The sequence below is a fragment of the Pyxicephalus adspersus genome, chromosome Z, assembly GCF_032062135.1.
Source record: "Pyxicephalus adspersus chromosome Z, UCB_Pads_2.0, whole genome shotgun sequence".
Lineage (NCBI taxonomy): Eukaryota > Metazoa > Chordata > Amphibia > Anura > Pyxicephalidae > Pyxicephalus > Pyxicephalus adspersus.
In genome coordinates this window covers 42848615-42873444 of record NC_092871.1, presented here as the reverse complement: position 1 = coordinate 42873444, position 24830 = coordinate 42848615, and the positions used below count along the sequence as shown (strand labels likewise).

General features: G+C 35.7%; 1 protein-coding gene across 1 annotated transcript in view; it reads right to left on the bottom strand.

Annotated features, from left to right (window-relative positions):
* The window catches only part of ABCB7 (ATP binding cassette subfamily B member 7), a 74669-nt gene that overhangs the window by 35608 nt on the left and 14231 nt on the right, over positions 1-24830 (bottom strand). The window contains exons 3-5 of the mRNA XM_072431903.1: positions 23350-23436; positions 16703-16822; positions 1997-2129 (exon numbers count right to left, since the gene is read on the bottom strand). Of these exons, the coding sequence (XP_072288004.1) occupies positions 1997-2129; positions 16703-16822; positions 23350-23436 (340 nt within the window). The remainder of the gene's footprint in view (positions 1-1996; positions 2130-16702; positions 16823-23349; positions 23437-24830) is intronic.

The window sequence follows — 24830 nt, the reverse complement described above, 5'->3', positions numbered from 1 at the left end:
AGCTGCCACTGGAATAAGCATATTTGAATATGCTCATGCAAGCAGACGCAGCCAGGCACTGGGGGAAGCATTTAAAGAGACTGAAACGTCCATTTCTATGGGCTTCCCTGTATGTTCAAAAGAGTGTAGTGTTTAGACTGGGCATTGTGAATTTGGGTGGGTAGAACAGCCATCCCAAATCATGCAGACAAAAAGAAGGGATCTGCAAGACGGGCTTCAATTAGTAGCTTCAGCATATACAACATATCATTTTCAGGGTAGCTGGGCAGAATATTTTGGCAGAAAAGAGACCATACTGACTGACCATGAACAAGAACAAATGTATTCATGTGAATGGGGCTCTTTAAAAGGTGATGATGGTGGCATGTGACTAACAAAGCATGGGTAAAGCAGCTGTATTTTGTTGTGATAAAACCTGTCAGCCTACAATGGAACATCTGAGAGAGGAGTTATATACAAAAATATATTGGTAAATTTACTTTGATTGTAAATGCATTGCAAACATTTGTGGATAGAAGGAAAGAAAGAAAAAACCTTTTAAAGCCCAGCAGTCATTAGCTTTTAGGTCAAACTAGAAAGGTCACCAGTAATTAAAAAAGTTAATTACAGCCAATATCACATTTAACAGAAGAATTAAGTGCTGACAATGAGGACCTGGGTGTTTATCCAGTAATATTTTTTTAAATCAGGACTTTACACGCTCAATAAATTTATATTCATGTGGAGAAGCTTCAGCTGGAACATATACTTTGATTTTAAATAGCCACCGTGAACACAGACCAAAAATGTATTGCATGGTCATGAAAATCAAAATAATCTGTCTAGACTAGTTATAAAAATAATATTAGTGAACTGAACAGAAATGCTTTTAGTCAATAAAAAATATGTGAGGCATAAACACTAGGAGACTGATACATACATAAAATAAAGTGAATATCGTTATCTGCTTCCCTCTATACACAGCAATATTAGTCCACAAAACAGTTTACAGTTTAATATGCATTATAAAATGCAGGGCGCGGTTCTAAGCTAGTGGTGTGTTAAGGAGTGCCCTATGTTTTCCCACTCCCATTCCTTTTAATAGCGCTTTAATGGCTTTGGAACCCCCTGCTAAACACATTTGCAAAGCACACCTCTGATTTTTTTTTTTTTTTGTAAAGCAATAAGCATTTCCTTTCTTGGTTTGAATCACAAGAAAGACTACACAGGCTGGCCAAGTGTGAGGTGTATTTATTGACTCATTTAATTAACAACCACAAAACAAAAACTGAATGTCTTCCCTCACCTTCCTTTGTTGGACATTTCTTTTTATGAGAACTACAAATAGTTTTTCTCTTTTTGATTAGATACAGATGATTTTTTTTTAATCAACCTGTCACATTAACTTTTACTTACTTGTATAAAGATACATACATTAAAAACATAATCATATTGTTAATGAACATTATGTGTAGATACCACATTGGGAGATGTGAAAAGATGACAAAATAAAAAGCTGACCTCCAGTGGCTTATCTACATGCCTATGGTCACCGATGTAGAACATGGCATTGGTACCTCCACAACTCTGAACCCCACCTTTATGTAGAACAGCTAACAACTCCTCAGTGACAGAACTCTTTAAAATAATCACGCACAGTGACAGAGGCTATTTAGTGGCAAACTGCCCTCTGTGAAGGACACCTTCTGTGACTGACCCCTCTTATTGACCGAACCCCCCTTCTCCTTTCCCGTGCAGGATCACGTGGGGTTAAGGGCCCTAGTTCCCGGTAGCACACCGCCCTTGCTGTGGGTCTGTGTATAATGCCTGTTCCTGCCTGGTCCTCAGTATCCGAACATCCTGGCATTCAATAGTCATGGAGTGCCCTATAGGCCCTGCTGGAGCAGGTGCCCATTTGCCATTATTTCTCCTGTTCCTATAAACAGGCCGACTCCTGTCATTCAAATGTCAGCATGCAGCCTAGTTAAAAAAATTAGTACATTTTAGTTGTACTTACATCCAATCAGAACAGCCGTTGCTACAGTTGCCACTGTATTTGATGCATCTGCTAGATTCAGTACATTCCCAGATACCTCATTCAGATTGTCAACTGCAAATTTAAACATGAAAGGAACCACAATATTCATACCCTGTAGAGAAACAAAAGTATTAGTGTGGAGTGAAGAAAAAGATTGACATGATAGTCTTTTAGTAAAAGAAAACAAAAAACGTTTTTGAGAGAACTGTCATTAATATTGTGAATGGGGAAAGGGTTTGAAGAATGGAATCAGCTTTCAATAAAGGTTAGTGTTAACTACATTTTGACCAGTAATTACACACAATTAACAGAACACGACAGGACGATTACTTTTATAATGCAAAATATGCTAGTGACAGAATTCACAAAACACATGAAACACTTTTATTTATCAGGAGTTGCTTGCTTTCCTTTACCTAAATCTTTTCTTGGATATCCAGAAATAATGCATAATCAGTAGAATTTACTGCATGCGCTTTGTCACACTTTTCAGGCATTAAGACTATAAAGCTTGTTCAGACCAGTGGTAGAAACAAACAAAATTTGTCCGCCCCCCACTTTTGCTTTGGTCCTTAAATAGTATTTAAACATTATGCAGGTACTAAGCCACTCATGTGTACAGAGGGTAGCAGGAAAGGGAGCTGTATGAAATTGTGCTACCATTAGTTAATGTTAAATAATGTTTATGCATTGCACACTTTTAGAATACCATTTTTATAAGATGAAAACAACTTATCTAAATGAAATGACTCCAATTTATGTGATCTTGTCCTGGCCTTAAAAGTATCTAAATTAACATTGCCATCGGGAAACTGTGTTTTCAAGTCACTCCCAGTGTCTCTTTGGATCATCTTAAGGCTGCATACTGATGTTAAATTTCTGTGTTTTGAAACATTCTTTCAAGACCATTTCAGTGAGTGTACAACTAACAAGTGATGAACAGACCACACTATTTAGTTGTATGGTAAGGGGAGGGGAGAAAGTCAAGCCGAAAGCAGATCACTAAACTATATAGGGGACGGCTATTTACTCTACATTTTTGAGCTGGAGGATTAGGATTGTTTGTCTTGGACCACAAAATTATAGAGTGTGTACATATCATTAGATGTTAGGTCTGGACTGTACATGGGGATCCATAATTCTTCTCAAGTCATGTTTAGGCCCTTACCCGTCATTCAACTGTGAAAGACCAGCACCGTTACTGCCCACTAATAGTTTGCTAGAAGAGGAGCAAGAAGGTGTCTTCCCATGGACTACCTAACTTAGAGACATAGTAGTGACATGGAAACAGACAAATGTAACCACTTCACACATTGGACCTGTTTCATTTACGCTCTCCAAGGCAGGGGAAGATACACTTTCATCAGTAAAGCTGCGTGATCCAGCAAACCTGGAATGGATTTTTCAAAAGTAATTTGCTATTTGTTAGAATCTCCCAGCTTCACTGAAAAAAAGTGTATCCAGCCTTGGAGAGCTTTATTAAATCAGGCCCAATGGGTTTCTTCATTATATTGACTCTGCAATTGTGACTGGGGATTCAAGCTGAACTTCTTGTGAACAGTTTTTTTCTCATTCAAAAATGTGCCTGCCAAACAATTTATATTCAATTCATCCACTCCCACGATCCTGGTACCCTTATCAGAAAGCGTAAAGAAGATACTGAACACACTTTTTCTCCACTTTCGTTTAGAAAAACACATGGTCACCTTTGTGCCCGAAATAGTTTTTAATTAAAAAAAACAAAAAACTTGTAAATACGGATTTAGTCTGTCTGTAATAACCGACTTCATAGACAACAAATCCTGCCACAAAGGCATCATGATTTTACCTTTTTATAACAGGTTGTAACCATAACGGAATAATTAAAGAAATAGATTTCTTTGTAATATAATATGAGTGATTAGTATCAATGGAAGCAGTGTTAATGGTTTCCAGTTATTGAGATATGGATTTATTGCTCTTCTTTCCAATTCCAAATCCCACCATGTAGCCATAAACCTGTCATTTTACAAAAAAAGGAATATAAGTATAAATGTGTCTGTAAAGGAAAATAATATCCTTTTAGCAAGTATTATCAATTTTGCCCTATCCCTTTAACATATCCTTTAGATAACAGCCTTTCAACAGGAATATTCTTAAGTATCCTCCACACATTTTAATAAGATCTAAAGCCGACTTCCAGGATTTCAGTGCAGTGTATTCCCTGGGGGTAAAACATGAATATATATAAGGCCAAGTACCATTCCATTTCATTCATAATCAAGTGAGGATTCATTCTCATCAGCAAAATTTGCCTTGATTTGAAATTCATTAATATCGCAAGGAGCGGATTAGGCTGAAAGAGGCAGAGATGTGTGAGCAAAACTGTGTGGTGTAAGTTTTAAATTAAATGCTTTGTGGATGGAGGGCTAATGCCATTCAAACTCCTGCTTAAGGCAAAACAAAAAAACACACGCACACATGCAATTCAATTTATACCAGTATGCGAGATATATGAGAGAGGGAAAACAGAAGACTAAAAACATGAACAACTACTGACCGATAATCGTCAACAAAAAAGTGTACAACTACGCCGATGAACTAGGATTGTCGCTGGAAACGAACGACCGTCCCAGCGGATCTGATTGGGCGATGATTGCTTGCAATCTAATATGTGTACGGCCGTTCATTGATCGTGGATGGTTCTGCAGAACATTTTCTCCTTTACATGTCACTACCTGCATCGTTTAAAGGATCGTATCTAGCGCGTGTACAATATTGGTGGATTATATTTGAACGATCGTATTGTTATAGCATGTATTGAATTGTAAACAATACGATCGCTCAAAATAATCGTTCATAATCGTTAGTCGTTCATTTTCTAACAACAATTATTGCACTATTATTGTTCAGATGTGTAACAAAGAAAGCACACATTTCAAAAGATAATGAGCAAAGTCACCAGTATTAATATTTTTGGGGTTTAAGTATGAAAAACACTATAGTACTTTTTTTTTTTTTTGCTTCCTAAGTCTGTAATCTATATATAAAAAAATGTATGTATGTATGTATGTATGTATGTATGTGTGTTCCACCATCAATCAAAAACGCATGGAGACTTGCAAACTTGCTATACATACAGTTAGGTCCATAAATATTTAGACAAAGACAACTTTTTTTCTAATTTTGGTTCTGTACATGACCACAAATAATTTTAAATGAAACAACTCAGATGCAGTTGAACTGCAGACTTAAATAAAGTAAAAATACACGGTATTACTAGTAGAAGAATTGGTATAGTAAGATGAACCCCTATTGTATTGTTAAGATTAAGGGAGTAATGGAGATTGAAACAATAGGGAATTAACAATGGTCAAAGGATTAAGTATGGAAGGGTACTTCCTCTTACCCTATATATCACAGGGGGATATTATATAAAATACACAATAAATAAAAAATTTAAATAAGATTTGGATAAGGATTCACAGGTCACAAATGGAGTTGTAATGGAGTGAAAGATATTAATACTTTTTCTCCTCCTATTGATAAATTAGTCACATGTATGTTTTGAGTATTGTAATAGGTAAAGGGTCACAGTAGATAATTTGTCACTGAAGAATATATGAGGGGAGTGGAAAGGGGGAAGCAGTTTATAATATAAAAATTAATTATTTAGGAAAATACTGTGTATTGAGATATTAATCTTAATAAAAGATAGATATCGAGAAGTGAGAAATACAAAAGGTTGGAATAGACATATATAATCAAACTTGAAGATTGTGTTGTATAAAGATTACATTGTTTAAATATGATTTGTTGGAAATTGAATATTGAATGACACATTTTATGCTGGCTTGTTTATTTGTATGATTAAAATGAAAATTAATAAAGAAATTGAAACAGAACTGCACACTTTCAGCTTTAATTCCATCGGCTGAACAAAAAGATTGCATAAAAATGTGAGCAACTAAAGCCTTTTTTTTTTTTTTTTTTTTTTTACAAAATCACTTCATTTCAGGGGCTCAAAAGTAATTGGACAATTGACTCAAAGGCCATTTCATGGGCTGGTGTGGGCAATTCCTTTGTTATGTCATGATCAATTAAGCAGATAAAAGCAGACAACATGAGGTCAGAGGAGCTCTCCACGCAGGTGAACCAAGCCATCCTTAGGCTGCAAAAACAGAAAAAAACCCATCTGAGAAATTGCTACAATATTAGGAGTGGCTAAATCTACAGTTTGGTACATCATGGGAAAGACACAAAGAACTGGTGAACTCAGCAATGCCAAAGGACCTGGACGTCCACGGAAGACAGCAGTGGTGGATGATCGCAGAATCATTTCCATGCCGAAGAGAAACCCCTTCACAACAGCCAACCAAGTGATCAACACTCTCTAGGAAGTAGGCGTATAGATATCCAAGTCTACCATAAAGAGAAGGTGCAAGGTGCAGGCCACTCATAAGCCTCAAGAATAGAAAGGCTAGATTGGACTTTGCTCAAAAACATCTAAAAAAGTCAGCACAGTTCTGAAAAAACATTCTTTGGACAGATGAAACCAAGATCAACTTTTACAAGAATGATGGCAAGAAAAAAGTATGGAGAAGGCGTGGAAAAGCTCATGATCCAAAGCATACCACATCATCTGTAAAACATGGCGGAGGCAGTGTGATGGCTTGGGTGTGCATGGCTGCCAGTGGCACTGGGACACTAGTGTTTATCCATGATGTGACACAGGACAGAAGCAGCCAATTCTGAGGTGTTCAGAGACATACTGTCTGCTCAAATCCAGCTAAATGCAGTCACATTGATTGAAAGGTGTTTCATAATACAGATGGACAATGACCCAAAACATACAGCCAAAACAACCCAGGAGTTTATTAAAGCAAAGAAGTGGAATATTCTTGAATGGCCAAGTCAATCACCTGATCTGAACCCAATTGAGCATGCACTTCACTTGTTGAAGACTAAACTTCGGACAGAAAGGCCCACAAACAAACAGCAACTGAAAGCCGCTGCAGTAAAGGCCTGTGAGAGCATTAAAAAGGAGGAAACCCAGCATCTGGTGACGTCCATGAGTTCAAGACTACAGGCTGTCATTGCCAGCAAAGGGTTTTCAACCAAGTATTAGAAATGAACATTTTATTTTCAGCTTTTTAATTTGTACATTTATTTTTGAGCCCCTAAAATGAAGTGATTGTGTTAAAAAAAGCTTTAGTTCCTCACATTCTTATGCAATCTTTTTGTTCAACCCACTGAATTAAAGCTAAAGCTCTGTACATAGACTGATGGGTCTAGCTCAGTGTTTCATTGTACAGCACTATGGTAAATGTCAGAGATATATATATATATATATATATATATATATATATATATATATAAAATTGTATGTGTGTATGTATGTATGTATGTATGCATGTATGTATGCATGTATGTATGCATGCATGTATGCATGTTCCACCATCACTCAAAAACGCATCAAGACATCTCAACCAAACTTGCTAGACATATGATTCAGACTCATGTAAGTGGACCGCTGTGCTATATGTCAGAGCTATATATGTATTTATGTATGTGTACATGTATAGCTCAGTGTATTGACAGTGTGCCTTTTGCTTGTATTTTTACATACTTTTTTAGACACTTCTACAAATTTCTGAGAGGAATGAGCACAGCAGTCATTTGGTGTAACTGATTTAAACTTGATAGAATAAAAATATAACTTTACTGCTTTAGTGCCAACACCAACATTTGCCAGCTGTGAAATACATATCATGTAAAGCAATCAAATATATTAGGGTCCAAAGAAAAGCCAAAATGTTACCTTTAATACAAAAAACTATTTGATCAATTAAGGATATTTATAGTTCTGGTGACTTGACAATGGCAGATTATTAGTTAAATTGCTAATAGTGAATAACTATGGAACTACCCAATTTAGTTAATTTATACAAAAAAGAAATAAAGTAGCTAAAATAATTGCTAAGCTGCACACACTTTAATAAAGCTCAGATTTCTAGCCACAGTATCAAGCATTTTTAAAATACCAAGAAAGGAAGCAACTTAGAATAAAGCAGCTGGAGATAAATGTAACTGGTCGTAATAATATGACCATTGTCAATAGAAGTTAGCTATGCTACAGAACATGGGTTGTGTCACTAAAATAAGTGAATGAGCAAACCCATTTCCCTGTTAGGTGCAGGCTAGTTGGTTTGAATACAGAATATTAAAGTAATTTATCAACATTTCCATAGGGAAGTAATGCTGTTTAGCAGTTTGAGTTTTGAGAGAAGCAGCCAGACTGATATGTATTCTAAGAACAATAGATGTAAACATTTTTAAAGATAACTGTATGTTCTTTGAATTGCTTAATTAATAAATCTGGCTTTTGGCAGCGGCTAATGGCTTTACTACTTTTTTTTTTTTTTTTTTTTTTTTTTTTTTTTTTTTTTTTTAAGTGTCCACCCCCATCACCTTGGATTTTCTTGAAAAATCTGACATTTGCATGGTTAAATCTGCAGTCTCTTTAAGAGAGATTATTTTACTAAAAAAAAGTCACAGTCCCACATTTCTAGTACCACCAGATGATAATTGCTTAGGGAGGCACATAGGGTTCAAGCAAGATTCAAGCATGCTTCATGAGACACTGCTGAGTGTTACAGAATACAGGTTTTCAAAACCTGACCACATTTTTAAATGTATTATCATCAATATAGAATGTTAAAAATTCATACAGCAAAACTATATACAGGCAAAAAGTGTAAAATGTGTTTAGTCTGTGTCTGATGTAACCGTTCATTACAGTATTCTTTTTTTATTGCAATTTCTTTTTACAAAGATCTACATAGAAACTTTTGCATAACATTTATTTTTTCATTGTGTATGGTCTTCAATAAATAAATTAAGATAATGAACAACAGAATAGTAGGAAAAACAATATTGCCAGAACAGTGTGATGATGTGGGCTTCATAACATTTACTCTAGACCAACGATTTGTATGTATACAGTTATGGTTGTTCCCTCTCGAGCAGTCTGTTCTAGAAGCCTAGATCTTTAAATCTTGCATAAATTAAGTCCAAAGGACTAGTGATGTTAACAGTCAGCAATTATTCCACTAAAGCGTGGCAATGTAAGCAGGTGCCGACCTTCCAATAACAAAATCAGACTCTGCTATTATTATTGCTAGGTGAAGAGCATCACCTATACATTTTGTGACACACGGCAATGACAGGCCAGCAGCTCCAAGGAGGGTAACTAATCATTAAGGCTATTTCTTGCTTTTAATAGGTGACATGTACTTCACTGCTGTGACAGAAAAAGTTAACCATTTGTAAGCCAGATATTTTTAAGGCCTTGCATAAATATCAAATCTTTATCATAACATTTTTATCATATAAATGACATCCATATGTAAGCAGCTTTATTACATACAACAGGAAACACTTTATCTTTATTAAAGGGGGGAAAAAACACATGAATAAATAAATATTGCTTGAACTAACAGCAACTTTTTTGGTTTGACGTTTAATTTTAGGTTTTTGCTTCTCAAAAAACTCAGAAAATAGTAAAACAAAGAAGAATGTATCTGCAAAATGGAATAAACTTTTTTTTTTAGTGAGGCAATGGTTGGCAGAATTGTGGATGGTTTGTATGTGTCACCTTTGTTTACCTAGAATCTTTTTTTTTTTTTTTTTTCTTGCAGGTTAATTTCATTAAGAGTTTTTTTATCATATAAATTCATTGTTAATAAAGAGTTAAAACCCCATGGGCTATGAATCATATTGCAAAGAGACCAACAAGTAAACTATAAAAACAAAACATGATAAAATAGCGCAGAGTTAACAGGAATAACAATAATATCAATATTCATCTCAATGCCCCACCCAGGAAATTTTAATAATAAAAAAAAAGATACAGAGTCAAAGTATCAAAAAACTAAGATGCTACTAAAGTTGACTTTGAGATGAAATGATTAAATAGAGAGATCAAATTTTCCTTTGTGTGTGATGACCAAATACTATGCATAAACTATATGAAACTTCCCAAGACTAGCAAATTTAGCAAACTCCCCCTACAAGTACAAATAGTTTTATATAAATGCAGTGATGGGTTCATTTGTCTTCCAGGTGAACAGGATAAACTGCACAGAATTTTTCCAATGCAGAATTATAAACTTCTTAGCATAACAAAATAAAAGACTCAAATAAAAATCCTAGTAACTATAGTTGGTGCAAGAGTGTCAACCAAAACCAAAACACAAGTACAGAAAGATGATGAATAGAGGTAAATTGGGAAACTAGATTAACAATATCCTGCCAGAAAGACTGAATTGTAGGACAAGACCACAAATATAGAGAACAGATCTGTAGTTGCAAGCATCACTAACATGAGGATAAGCTAGATAGATAAATCGTATGGATAAATGTGTACTAAAATAGTCTCTCTCTAGCTGAAGCCATAGTAGTAAAAGGAAAATGCCAAATGTCATCCATCATTCCCATCCATCTACGGGAAATCATCTGTCCAGGCTTGTCTACATGAATTTAAAAAGGCGCTGAACTAAGAACAGAAAAACGTACTCACCCTGGACATCACTTTACCATAAGAAGAGATCTGCAACAGCACTTCAATTGTAGAAACTTGATCGGACACTATCTAATTATCTAACAATCTCCTAAAAGAGGTCCTAATCTATAGATGCTGCTGGGTCTACACGGAGGTTTTTGAAAATACATGTAAACATTCCTACTGCGTTTATATGCGTTTTTATTAGCGTTTTAAAGCTTGCCTGTACAACGCTAGAAAACGTTGATGCCGTGTTTTCCCGCGTTTATGTTTCAGGTACTTATAAACATGGGAAAATGCCCCAATGAAATCAATGAAAGTGTTTACCTGCATTTTTGGGCATTTTCCAGCTTTAACCCTGCATTTTAATTTTTTAAACGTTGCAAGCAACGGTATAGATAACGCTCATAATCGTGCCTCAAGGAAACATCCTGGTGTAGATTAGCCCCTTTTAAAGCCTCAGGTTAAACGCTGGGGAAAACGTCCGTGTAGACTAAGCCCTAAAATAGTTCACTAAACAGATGATCCCTTTTTTTTTGGTGATAATGAATTTTATCAAGGAAGAATATTTCAGAGTTACAATTTTGTAAACATTTTTGTATACAATGTTCCCTGCTATCGTTATACAATTTTCACATTACTGGCAATACATGTTTTCTTAATATGATCTTGGCTTTTCAGGCAGGTAAAGTACTAGAATACATAGTATAAGACACATGGACTCAGAATGATCATTTATGGTTATTTACCACACTGCTTACAACTTACTTAAAAGCCCTGACTGAAAGGGAACAGACGAATTCAAAAAGTTCAGTTGACTTACTGAGCAGATGGCCATCATTCCTAGGGAAGTCACAGTCATACACATTAAGGAAAAGATTAAATTATTATAATATATTATTAGATTAAAAGATTTGAAGCCTTTGGAGGACATCTTCATATTTTGTGATCCCATCCCTTCTCATTTCCTACGTGCTCAGGTTCTAACACTTGTGTAACAGACACGACAACGTCTGTTATATTAAATATTGTAATTTTCTCACCCTAAACAAACTAAGCTAAGTCACAGAGCATCCACTGTGCATACAGTTCAGCTTTAAAATACCAACAAAAAAAAATATACATTGGTGCTGCCCCTTCCTAAATACCGTGCTGGATAATGGACTACATAAGTGGCTATTTTTCAGGCTTAAGCAAACATCGATATTGTGATAGAAAAAAACAACTCAAAATAGAGCTTATTTATCAAGCTAAAGACCTAAATATTCTATTACATGGGATCTGCACAGTATAAAAAACAAGCAAGCAATTTATACAAGACTAATAAAATAGAAATACTGACTACATAGTAGGCTTACATAGCTTACGTATAAACAAAATATACATATTGCAAACAATACAAAAATGTTTTGAATCAATTGGTAGGAGAATATGCGCATAGGCATGTTTCAAATGTCTACAGATGTAGTCATAATTTGAAATGATGAACATAATGTCATGGTATGTTGGGTTGGGGTCATCTATAGCTGATACTACATCAAGCCTTCCCAACAGTGACATCTAGAGGCTGAAAAAAATACTTTTAGTCATATAGGGATTATTGCCATCCTGAAAATAACCTTATATAATATTATTACAATAATATTAATACTAGGTTACATTTTTCTTACCTCTTTGTAAGTAAAATATTCTTGTCATAAGAAAATAGCACAGCCAAATTAGCACCTCACTCCCTTTCCTATATATTGGGTCATTTATTTTCCACAAGACTATTTGAACTTGTGTGAAATAAAAAAAGCAGAAATGGTACAGAATTTCAGCTTCACAGCTCAATAAAATAGAAAATAAAGGTAAATAATCCATGCAAAGAAATTACCCATTTGTCCCCTGCAATGAAGTCCCACTCTTCTCCTGTTGTATTAAGCACACAGAACTCAATATAATATAGTTGTATATAACTTTAATGGAAGGAACCAGGCCTGGGACAAACAAGCAAACCTATATCCAGCAATATACTATATATCAAGATATAACAAAAGACGACTCATAGAAAATGACGTGATATATTCTGGTCTGAAATAAGTTTGCCTGTCTTAAAATATCTTGTGTGTGTGCCAGTGTGGTTATACAAGGTGATATCATTTAGTAGTTGTACAGAAACTAGAGATTAATACTAATTAAAACTAGAGAATAATAGAGATTAATATTTTATGAATGTCTGGTAAAAAGCAGCCAGGCAGCGCTGTGCTGCCTGAGGCAGATACATAAGATCGCTCGCCCTGTACACAATCTGTAATAGGTTAGTTTTTCACAATGGCAAAGGGCAGTTTATTATTTATTAATAATATTATTATTAATATTAGCACTAGTACGGACATGAAAACCTCAAACATGAGGAGATCACTCCGGATTCGCTAAAACAATCATGTGGAAAGCTAGTGCCAGAAAGGCGTTAGACACGCAAGTAAAGCTTTATTAAAAAAAATATTGAGGAACATGGATGATTTGCAAAAAAACAAAAAAGGCCAATTCTACTCTTGCCTAATGTGTATGGTCATTCATCTATACACAATGTATGACAAAATAAAAGAAGGGAGAAAAGAACACCACTATTTCTGATGGGAACATTCAAAAAAATTATTATTGTTCCCCAATAGGTCTCCACTTGTGTTTCCTGCTGTAAAAATCTTATGGTTCTCAAAATCTGTTTCAGCACCATGGATAGCTCCCAGTAGCAGTCTAGCTTAGGTGTCCCGCACATTTGAAATATGCATATTTGCCAAGCCAAAAATGCGAAATGTTGGAAAAGGGGTATTCAGTCTCACCTGGAACAGAATCTAAAACCCCCACAGGGCTTAATAGGGCCTTGCAAAGGCATGGTGGTTAGTTGGTCAGGTAAAATAAAATATGTTGCCGTTTCTGTACAATGAAAAAATTGGCAAGAATCTTTTGGGTCTCCATGCACAAAATTTAAATTCATTTGGACTCCTGGATTGACCACCTACCTAATGACCACTCATAAAACTTGTAAAGCCTCTGCTACACTGCTAAGATAATAGGGGAGTTGGTTATTTGGATTTATCACCCTCCCTCTTTACTCCTATCTTCTAACTAGTATATTTCTTAAATAACATTATTTCTTTTAGATAAATAAGCACAAAACTTAACTAGATACTTAAGCCCAGGAGGGACAGAGAATCTCCAAGGACACAGTATTGGGGGCATGGGGCAGCATCAAACCCCTCGATGATGATGATTCATTTCTTTCAAATGTCGATTTTACCTAATTTGCCAGAAGGTGGATGGGAAATGTAAAGGGAAGGAAAAGAGCCTGGGTCAATAGGCAGACAGGGATGGAAGGAGGATGAGAGGGAAGGAAGAAGTAAAAGAATAGAAAGGGGAAGAAGAGGAAGAAAAGCAAGTAAGACAATTTAAAAGATATTTTGTGTACATAACTCCTTGAGTTTTAGCCAGTTGGGTAAGAGACTGAACATCCAGGCCCGCCTGACACTGCCTCACTTGGGCAACTATCCTGGAGATACCATTGTCCAGGTACAAAGCAAAGAACGAACTGCAGATAGAAAAAAAAGGGAGAAGTCCCTCCGTACCAAACATTCAGAAAACATAACTCATGTCATGTGTGAAGCCATGAAGGCCATAAACAGCCTGTAAAGACATCCAAAATGAAGAATGGAAAACAGATGGAAAAGAATGCTCCTTACATATTTTAAGAATAAGGAATTGCACCAGTAGACCCAGATGAGACATTCCAGTATGGTAACCAGTGATAGGGTGTTCCTAAGCATTATTAAGGAAGTAAGGCATTAGGGCCAAGTAGTGAAAAAGAGGGAGCCTCATTTAAGGTCAGGCGCCTGTGACTGTTGAAATGCAACACCATGAGCTTGGACCCCATTATGCTTTCTGGGGGTTCACAACCGCTGCCCGAACTTCCACACAATCAAAAGAAAGGGGAAACCCCAAAGATAAGGAGCTTCAGACTCTCCAAATTTGTCTAATAGTGTCTTTAAATGGGGTCCCATCTTGGGAGTGTTGCACAAAAATTTAGGTAAAAAGGTGTCTCCGATTTCAAAAAGGTGCACAGGGCCCTTTTCCCAGGTTGCATTCATAAAGGCATCTTTATTATTATCAAAATGAACTCTACAAAGAATATCTCTAGGCTGCTCAGGATCTAAGGAGCATGGGCCCAATACACAATGAACGCTATATAGTATAGTATATTGTATAGTTCAAGCCAGGTGACCGGGGCATTGCCCAAGAGCTGTCCCTTTGGTCTGGCACAGGAGGCACCCAGTTGTAGACATTCCCACCTCAGAACACTCAGCTTTCTCTGTCACTTGGCCTGTTGGGTGGCCTCTAATTTGGTGATTATACATGCCAGCTCTGGTAGGCAATGCCTGTATTAAGGTCTGTAATTCTGCTACCTCTGAGATTTTAGGTCTTGTTGAGAAAACTGAGAAACAGAAGTAGGATGAACCAGGACAATTACAGTGTTCATTGATGTCCAGACAGACAAGTGAGGAGGAAAAATGACTAGACTCACATCGATAAGATGCGTGTTCACATTGCCATTTTCAGGCCATTCCCCTTGCATAACTTATATTTTATTAATGGTTAGCACTCACTGTAACAAACTGGCATGCAGATAAGTAGTAGCACCAGAAAAAAAAGTCATCAATTCTGCTTGTCTTGCTGCCACCATAGAAGGAATTGATGTAACTCTAGTTGGAGGAGTTATTACATTTAGAGTGGACACAAGGTGAAGGGGTGTTTATGGAAGTTTAGTTTACTTGGCATACTGCTTCTAAATGAAATGTCTTACTTGTAGGACATTTAACCTTGTGCAATAGATAAATTGCTAAATTCACAATTATTACAATTACTACTACTAATGTAGTTTGGTAGTTCAGTATAATTGATGTAAGGATATGTTTATGGTTGTGGCTTCTATGTAAAAGTAACCAATTTCTTGTGCTTGTGAAACTAAATAAAATTGTGTCATTAAGATAATTTAGAGTGAACAAAATGGAACCCTATGGCAACATTTGCTTTTTTTCTCTCATTACTTCCTAAAAAAGTTTGATTACATGCATGTTATGGTTTGTCTTGTAGAGTAAATTTTCTATTGTGTTACCATGTCATGAAATTGAACCTCTGCAGCATCCCCCTAAGGTGATGCATTTAAAAAAGGGAGCAAGCCAATTAGATCATGTAACGTGATTTTAGAACACAATATTTTGAACAATATGCACTAGGAGTATGTTCACAAAACCATTTGTTTGTTCTTATGCGTAACACCCATATGATAGCTACATCCCCCACAATATAGTTAGAAGGAAGCAGACCACTTCAGTGGAAATGAATCCTTCTAAACAGGGCTAATCATATATATATATATATATATATATATATATATATATATATATATATATATATAATAATTATATATATTTACACACACACTAAATCAATTTACATTAAAAAAGGAAATGAATAAAGCAATTCACAGTTAGTTTTCAGCTCAAGGAGCTTAATATTTTGAAATAGTGTCATTTTTCTTAACACCTTTAAATGGCAGTCTCAAGCAAAACAATAACCCGTCATTTAAGCGGAAACCTTTGAGACCTGCAAATTCCAAGCGTCTGCTGTTATGTCTGAAGCAATGATAGCAAAGCAAGTGCAGTGTAAAGGAAATTGTTCATTTAAAAATGTATAGATAGGAAGCCAGTGCCGTTAAGGGTAAATAAGATGTCTGTGTTATGTTTTATTGTTTGCTATGTATGTTTGTTTTTTTTTTTCTTCTGAAAACTAATAAAGTTGATTGACACAAAAATGTATAAATTTTTAAATATCAAGATAAACTAAAAAAAATGTGGTTGACAAAGTACCCATGAGTAGCTTTAACATGTTGCTGCCACCTGCTCCCCATCTCCAGTTTACATTTTATTTTGTCCAAGAGATAGCAGAGCACTAGGGTATTCATCCTATGATTTCCAAACTGTTGTGCCACTGATATGAATAAAAGAGTGACCTATGGGGTCATTACTTCCACATGCAGACACTTATTTTAGTCTCCCATGGACATGTTTAATGGTTTTCTGGATAAAGGCCATTGGTTCACTTACCTTTGCACCAGCTAAAAGCCCGAGGGATATTGCAACCCTTGCTCGTAAATCAGGCCGGTCTTTGGGCCATACATGGGAAAACATTGCTTTTAGGATTTTCTTTGAATCCACTTCCTTTAGCTGTTGGAAGAAGACACAACAAAAGGAAAATTAAAGTGACTCTGCAGCAGAGATATTGTACTAATTGGTTATAATTTTGAATAAAGTAAATTTTAGATCAAAACATAATATCAATAACATGTTGGTCTCATAAGAGCTACATAACAAATGTGGCATAGTACAGGCATACAATGCAATATTATAACAAAACCCACACACACTTGCATAAGAGTTACACCCAAATATAATAAACTAAATATCTAGGTGTTCTCCAAGTGTTCTGACCCCCAATAGGAAAATTTGTCATTGTTTCATAAATAATTGATAATAATAAATTCCACTGCTAAAGTCTGCACCTTCAAAAATCAAAAACATTGGCAGCCTTCATGTTTCTAATAGGTTTATTTATAGTCACACTGGTCGTCACACTCTTGTATAAGCTTAAATTAAAACAAATGTGATACTTTATAATATCAGAAATCCATAGGAAGTCTGTGCATGCCAACCTATAGCAATTTTGGCATTGCACAGTTTTATCAATATATAGCCTAATGTTGATCACAAAGAATGCTTTTATTCCCCTGCCCAACGACTACTGTCAATGCTAAAGTCCAATCTGCAATGAAATCCATATACATATCTGTATTTAGACCATTGTTTTTTATTTTCCTTTTCTCCAAAGTACATCTCTTCTAAAGACTTTTAATACCTAATTTCGTGTTCTTTCAAATGCACTAAATACATTTGGCAAAAAAAAAAAAAAAAGCGCTCAATGTCTTCCAGTTCATTCTCCTTGTAAAGCAGCCATATACATAGAAGAAAAAAAACATATCCATTATGTATCCAAACTATGTAAAGGAATTAAATCCATACAGTTTGTCTATAATCTACAAGCAGACCTGGATTATCTGTTTGATTGGGCAACCAAGTGGCAAATTACTTTTAATACTGGGAAATGTAAAGTTATGCACTTTGGGGGCCAACAACATGCATGCTTCATACTGTCTAGGGGGAATACATTTGAGGAGTCAGAAATAGAAAATGATCAGGGGGTTCTGGTAGATCATAGACGTAATAATAGCATGCAATGCCAAGCAGCAAATATCTAAATCTAGCAAAGTATTTTCTTGTATTAAAAGAGTAATGGAGCACAGAGACATTATCCTGCCCCTGTACAAAGCATTGGAAAGACCACATCTGGAATATGCAGTCCAGTTTTGGGCACCATTTCACAAAAAGGACATTGTGGAATTGGAGAGAGTGCAGAGAAGGGCAATTAAACTATTAAAAAGTAAAGGAGGAGAGATTAGCTGTACCAAATCTATTCTCCCTTGAGAAGAGACGTATAAGGGGGGATATGATCACCCTGTATAAATATATAAATGGTACATATAGAGAACTCCCTTCCCAATTATTCACCACAAGATCATTACAAAGAACAAGAGGGCACTCTTTGTGTCTGGAGGAAAAGAAGTTTAAGCTCCGGATAAGGAAGGGATTTTTCACTGTAAGGTCTGTGAAGATGTGGAATTGGCTCCCTCAGGAAGTAGTTTCAGCAACTACTATAGATTGCTTTAAGAAAAAGCTGGATGTTTTTCTAGAAGCATAGATTATACCTGAGTATTAAGGATTTAATATAAAGATAACAGAGACTGGTTATCCAGGGAACATCCAATTGCCTCATGGAGTCAGAAAGGAATTATTTTTCCCGCTGGTGCAAATTGAACAAGGGTTTTTTTTTTTTGCCTTCTTCCGAATCAACTATGTCCATTGGTTTTTATATTTGGGATATGTTTATTTCCCTAGTGGTTGAACTTGATGCACTTATGTCTTTTTTCAACCTGACTTACTATGTAACTATCAGCATGCTGTTAAGACAGATTGCTGTTTTCTAAATTAAAAGCTCAATTCACCTATAAAAAATAGTCAAATCATAAAGAAGATAAACTGCATATATGACTGAGACTCATGTGAGTGCACGAGTAATCTTTGTACAGTGCTGTGCTAATTGTCAGAGCTATATTTGGATGTGTGTATGACATCACTGGGAAATGCATGGAGACATTTCAACCTAACTTGCTAGACATATGACACTGATGATCTTTGTACAGTGCTGTGGTATATGTCAGAGGTAAATAAATGTATATTAATAGTGTGTGACTGTGGGGGGACATTAGAGTGTCAGCTCCTCTGTACAGAAACTGATGGGTCTAGCTCAGGGTTTCATTGTACAGCACTATGGTATATGTCAGAACTATATAAATCTATATAGTGACTGTGGGGGGGGCATTAAAATGTCAGCTCCTCTGTACAGAGATTGATGGGTCTAGCTCAGTGTTTCATTGTACAGCACTATGGTATATGTCAGAGCTATATATATATATATATATAAAATTTGATGTATGTATGTGTATGGCTCAGTGACAGTGTGCCTTTTGCAAATATTTTTACATACATTTTTGGACTCTCTTACAAATTTCTAGCCTGTAATAATGCCTATAAGAAATGTAAGGCAATGGGCAAATGAGAAACAAGAAAATTACTATAGCTTTATATGATTCCTTTTCCTGTATAATATAAGATAGCTACAAATAAATACCCGGGCAACGCCAGGTTATCAGCTAGTCTACAATATAAGCTGGAGTTTTTCAGCGTATATTGCAGTAAATTCACAGCTAAAAGCTTGAGAATTGTTCTAGCTTGCTTAACTGCGCGTAAAATGTCACCACTTCATTTAACAGGGCTGGCTCTAAACTTGTGTAATCATGCATTATGAGTCCATTAAGCTATAGAGCACAAGACTATATTTAAAGGTTAAACCTGTATTGTAGAGGTTCTCAAATGAGCTCTTCAAAGAGTACAACCAATTTAAAGGAGAAACCCAAGATTAAGCATGGTGAAAAAAAAGCGGACAGCTTTCAGTTTCTATGAGAACTAAGTATTTAATGCATCATTTAATTTAACCTTGTAGGTCAGAAATGGCAGTCTACATGGAGTTACCACTAAAAAATACAAAACAAAACAAATGTGAGGTGGCTGTGTGCAGCTTTAAAAATAGTTTAGATCTCCTCTTCTTGAGCCTTTTTAATGGTGCCCAGAACACCTTGAAATATCAATATATTTAAAGGTGTATAAATGTGTTCTTTCATCTGCTTGGTTGCTGCAATTGAAATAACACATTATAGTGGCTCTAAATGTATAGTAATAAAAAAACATACTATACTACTATAAAAGAAACCTATACTATATTACTATAAAAAAAAAAACAAAACAAAAAAAAACCTATACTATACAGTGTTCACCAGCTATAGCTTTGTGAGGGCATATTGGACATGTCAGTATAGGGAATTTTAACTAACAAATACATACATGCACGCAAGATCGAAAGATTTATTTTTCAAACACTTTTCTTTTTCGGACACATTCTATCTGGGCTTTTTTTTTTTTTGGATACCAAAAAAATTTAGGACCTCCCAACTTTAAACATCATTACAATTTAAATAGGAATAAGCTTATGTATTTTCAAATAATTGCTCCACATGATGAATATAAGATTTCTAAAATAAGTGCTTTCATACTGAACACATTACACAAAGCAAATCATATTAAAAAAGAAAGAAAGAAAAAGCAAAAAAACAAAACAAAAAGTAGACCATCTAAAGAATGTTAAAAATATGAGGCATTTATGCTCATCTGTACCTGGGGTGAGAAAGAAAAAGCAGAAGAGCACAGTGACAGATTTCTAGCTACAAATCCATCTTCTCATCGCAGTATAAAGAGTAAGGATATGCATAAATAGTTTTATTGTATCCAAGCACAGTTGGTACCGGGTCTATGAGAAGCATGAGGAGCTGGAAGTGGAAGGGATGCTGTGACTGTATAAAGGAACCCTATGAAGAGAGAGTGTGTGTGTAATTATACATTGCTACAGGCTAGTCAGGATAAGTCAAGATTGTGATTAGAAAGGGGGAGGCAGACAATAATGTGAAATAAGTATTTCTGTCTGCAAGGCCACAGGTTCACATATCATAAATACTGTAGGGCAAACCACACAGCCAAACTTGCAAACATACATTATATTTAGAACCTATATTATGCTGTAAACTGTTGTGAACACACAAGTGGAAAATGTAATCCAGAAACATAAAAGATTATTGTATTCTGATGCAACTTGCAGATTGTTATCAGTGGATTTGATCAGTCAATTTCATGGCCTATTTGTGAGGTACATGAACAAAGGTGGTAGGTTGGTGGTAACTCAACAACAAAGTCTATATTTTAAGTGGTAGATTAATAATAATTAGTTACTAAAAAGATTGAATGTTTTATAAATGTGCAATTTTTGCCGATCCCAACAATTTTACAGCAGTTTTAGCACTCAGGTCATATTTATTATGCCAGCTAGTGGCATATGTCATTACTCTCCCTTAAAGTATGTAGGTAGCACACGTTATCAGAAATTATTACAATATTGGTAAAACACTATACCAGTGCCTAACTCCAGTCCTCGAGTGCCATACATAATTATATACATAATTTTAGGATTACAGCAGTTTAGTGAGGTACAGTTTATAAACACAGTCAGGAAATTTTTATTCTGAGCTGTATGTGATACTCCTGGACTAGAGTTTGATACTTTGCATTTACTAGACTGGGTCTGAGGGGGTAAATTAACTTCTAATGATGACTACTTGGCATAAGCCTTGTTTTTTTCTGCTAACATAGCAAAGCAACCACCAGAAAAAAAATGAAAAAGGTTAGTTTTAAAGTCCCTACAAAAATAGATTTTAATTATATGTTAAGATTAGAATTTGTCCTATAAAGAGGTGTGTTGCCTGCCTCCCAAGTGCCTCCCTCAAATGTTGGAGCCATCAAAACAGATAACAGAACTTTTGGTGTGTGTTCATGCCCTATCCTCTACCAATCAGCTCAAAGGCAAGAATTAAGTAAAATATTACAGGGAAAATACCAGGTGTCATAGCGCATAAAGAAAAAAAAAATTCAGGGACTTCACATCACATCACTAGTGCCAAGATTCACAGTTCACCAGTCATGTGATGCGATTCTCAAAAATAATAGCAAAATAAGAAAGTTTATTAAATATGCCTCAAAATGTTTTCAAGAAAACTGTCCTGAAGTTTCCTCAGTAAAGTAACCACATATCCCAGATCTGGATTCTTTTCAGTGTCACTGTGAACTGCTTTATTAGCAACATACATTTTATGAATTAGCCTTACAGGCAACGCCTTCATTTTACTACAATTGTCAACGTAATAAACCCAGTATGTGTATAGCAAATGTTAATTCCAGGTAAACCAAAGCAACTTCAGTCTGGTATGTAACCACATTTGCTATCACCTTTCAAATGTTTTGCAGTTTTACAACCAATATATTGGGGGTCCCATGTCTCAGAATTGTGGTCTGGTAAAGGTCATTAAAATGGCAGAAGCACTCCAAGCTTTCCTTTGGTCCTTTGAATGGCAACCTGTTAAGTCTTTATCTGTAGTATTCAGCAATTTAACAGTAAGAGGAGGGTCCAAGGAAAAAAGTACACAAACCAAGCTATACATTAGAGATTAAATATTAATTACAGAAATGTGACTACCAAAAATCAGGTATTGTTTAAAAATAACCTTTACAGGATTTAAGGAATCTTGAAGTTTGTTTGTTTTGAAGCTCCATTTAGGTCTGTCTGATTTTACCACTGAAGTATTTTTTTTTTCTTCGCTCAATCAAATCTGCTGATTACTCTTAAAAGAATACACTTTTCCCTGCTATCTTTGCAGTCTGTAAAATATCCTTTCCCCAATGTTACAAAAAAGTGGTGGAGGTGATGTTTAGTCCTGTCCTAGTGTAACAACACTGGTACTTCATAGATACAGTATATGAATTCATACTGGAGTATCTAGGCAGAATATCTAGGTGAAAATAAAGAAAAAAAAGACCACTAAGAAAACTAATGCAGTTGGTGTGCCAAGGTACTAGTAAAAGATAATATCTTAGCTTTTGGGTTTAGATACACTTTACCAACTTTGATATCGTAAAGCCTAAGGCAGCCTTTCCTAACTTCTTTAACATGGGGGAACTCTTGAAATAACTTTTAGGTCTTCCGAGAATCTCCTTCCTATATCCACAATTTTTGTGTGGTGGTCAATGGGAATAATGCCACCCTTCCAAAGAGCCAACATTATTTTTGTCTTGTCATTGGTAACTGACCTGTGAGGAACAAATTGCTTATTGATCAGGAACCCTCTAGAAAACCTTTGGTGGTACCCTAGTTGAGAACCACTGGTGTAGGATTTACTAAGTATCTTAGCAGCTAAAGGACATGTTAACACTTGTCTTTTTAACCATTGGAGCTAGGAACTTTCAGACACCAGTATCAGGTTTCTCAGAGAAAAGGGTTAAGACACACACACATCTATAATCTACTGACTTTTTCCTTTTGAATACAGAATGCAAAATGAAATCCAAAAATGGAAAACACTAAATTAAGTTGAAACAGGAACAATTAGGTTAAGATGTATATGTATATTACAAGAACTTACCCCTTCTTTGGGATCTGAATGAAGTCCACCTCCAGCATGCCCATGCCAGCATGATTGTACCTGGGTTGATGGCCATCCAGATAGTACCTACAAACAAGAGAACAAAAATAAAAAAAATAATAAATAAAAGTAATAGTGAAATATATAATACAAACATAAAATGTACTGGAAAGTCATAGACTCCCTTTAGGTTTCCAGTCAGAAAAAGGCATCAAATGCATTTACAAATAGTCTAAAATATGATTAGACTTAGACAATCCAGTTGCTTGCTAAGTTAGAAGACTTAAAAAACTTAAGTGTGGTCTTAACTGTGAAAATGGCAAGGATTGTTATTGCTGAGCGCCTATTCCTATTTTTTCCTAATATTTAAATGCAGACCAGGATGTCTGGCAAAAGTAAACTAACGTTAGAACTGTTGCCACACTGATAACTCTGCCCTACAGATACCACTGGTTGAGGACTACTTGAGGTCTGCTTAATTCTGTACATGAGGAGCCTCTGTCAAAGTGGAGCAGGATCCCATGGTGAATTAGGAGCTCAAAGAAATACACAGGGAAAGCTATTCTAATATTCCCTGCAAGTTTGTAATTCTGCACAGTGCAGGAGATGGTTGAAGGGAGGCAAAAAAGGCTCAGGCACACAAGTTTCCACAACCACAGTGCTTAAGGTGGGAGCAATTTCTGTTTGGCTCTGGCCAGGCCTTTCTTGGCCAAGTTTCTCTCATGTTTTCTGGATGAGAGGGTAGTAGTGCAGTAGGCTCCACTTAAATGACCAGGCAACCATTCTCTACCATTGACATAAACCATCATGAACTGATGTATGCAGGAAAAAGGTATTAATGGCACAGGCACTAAAATTTACATAAATATGTAATCTTTTTCTGTCTCAGTCCAGAAAGCAAATGAGGCTGGCCTCCTGCAGGGAAAACCAGACTAGTGCATTGGCAGTGATCTCTGTATAGATAGCACGCGTGCAGTTATTAGCTATGTTCATAAATGTCTTAAGACAGATCAGCCTCAAATCTTGCTCCCTGCTTCAAAATTAGTCTGAGTGATCATCAGGAACTTTGGCCATCTTCACTGGCCAGGAATGGCATACCTACTGTGCATAGACACAGCTGCGCGTATATGCATGTGCAGGTCTCTGTACAAAGAAAACACTGCAGACATGCATTACAAGAGAAGGGATATAGCCTGTCCCCTGGAATCAAATCACCTGCTGATTCACAATTTTTTTAAATTTAGTTCCACTTTATGTGTTTGTGGTAACACAAAAATGCTTTTAAAGAACCTTGACATCAGCTATGGGCATCTCTAAAAATACTATGGTATTTTATTACCCAACTTTTAACAAATCAGCCCCAGTAAGTATTGTATATACTTACGTGTGTGTGCACATGTAGTTTTGAGAATAAATAATAATAAATTGTTATAGAGGATTTAGAACCTATTTAATGCTGCTTCAGGTAGAAGAATTGCTCT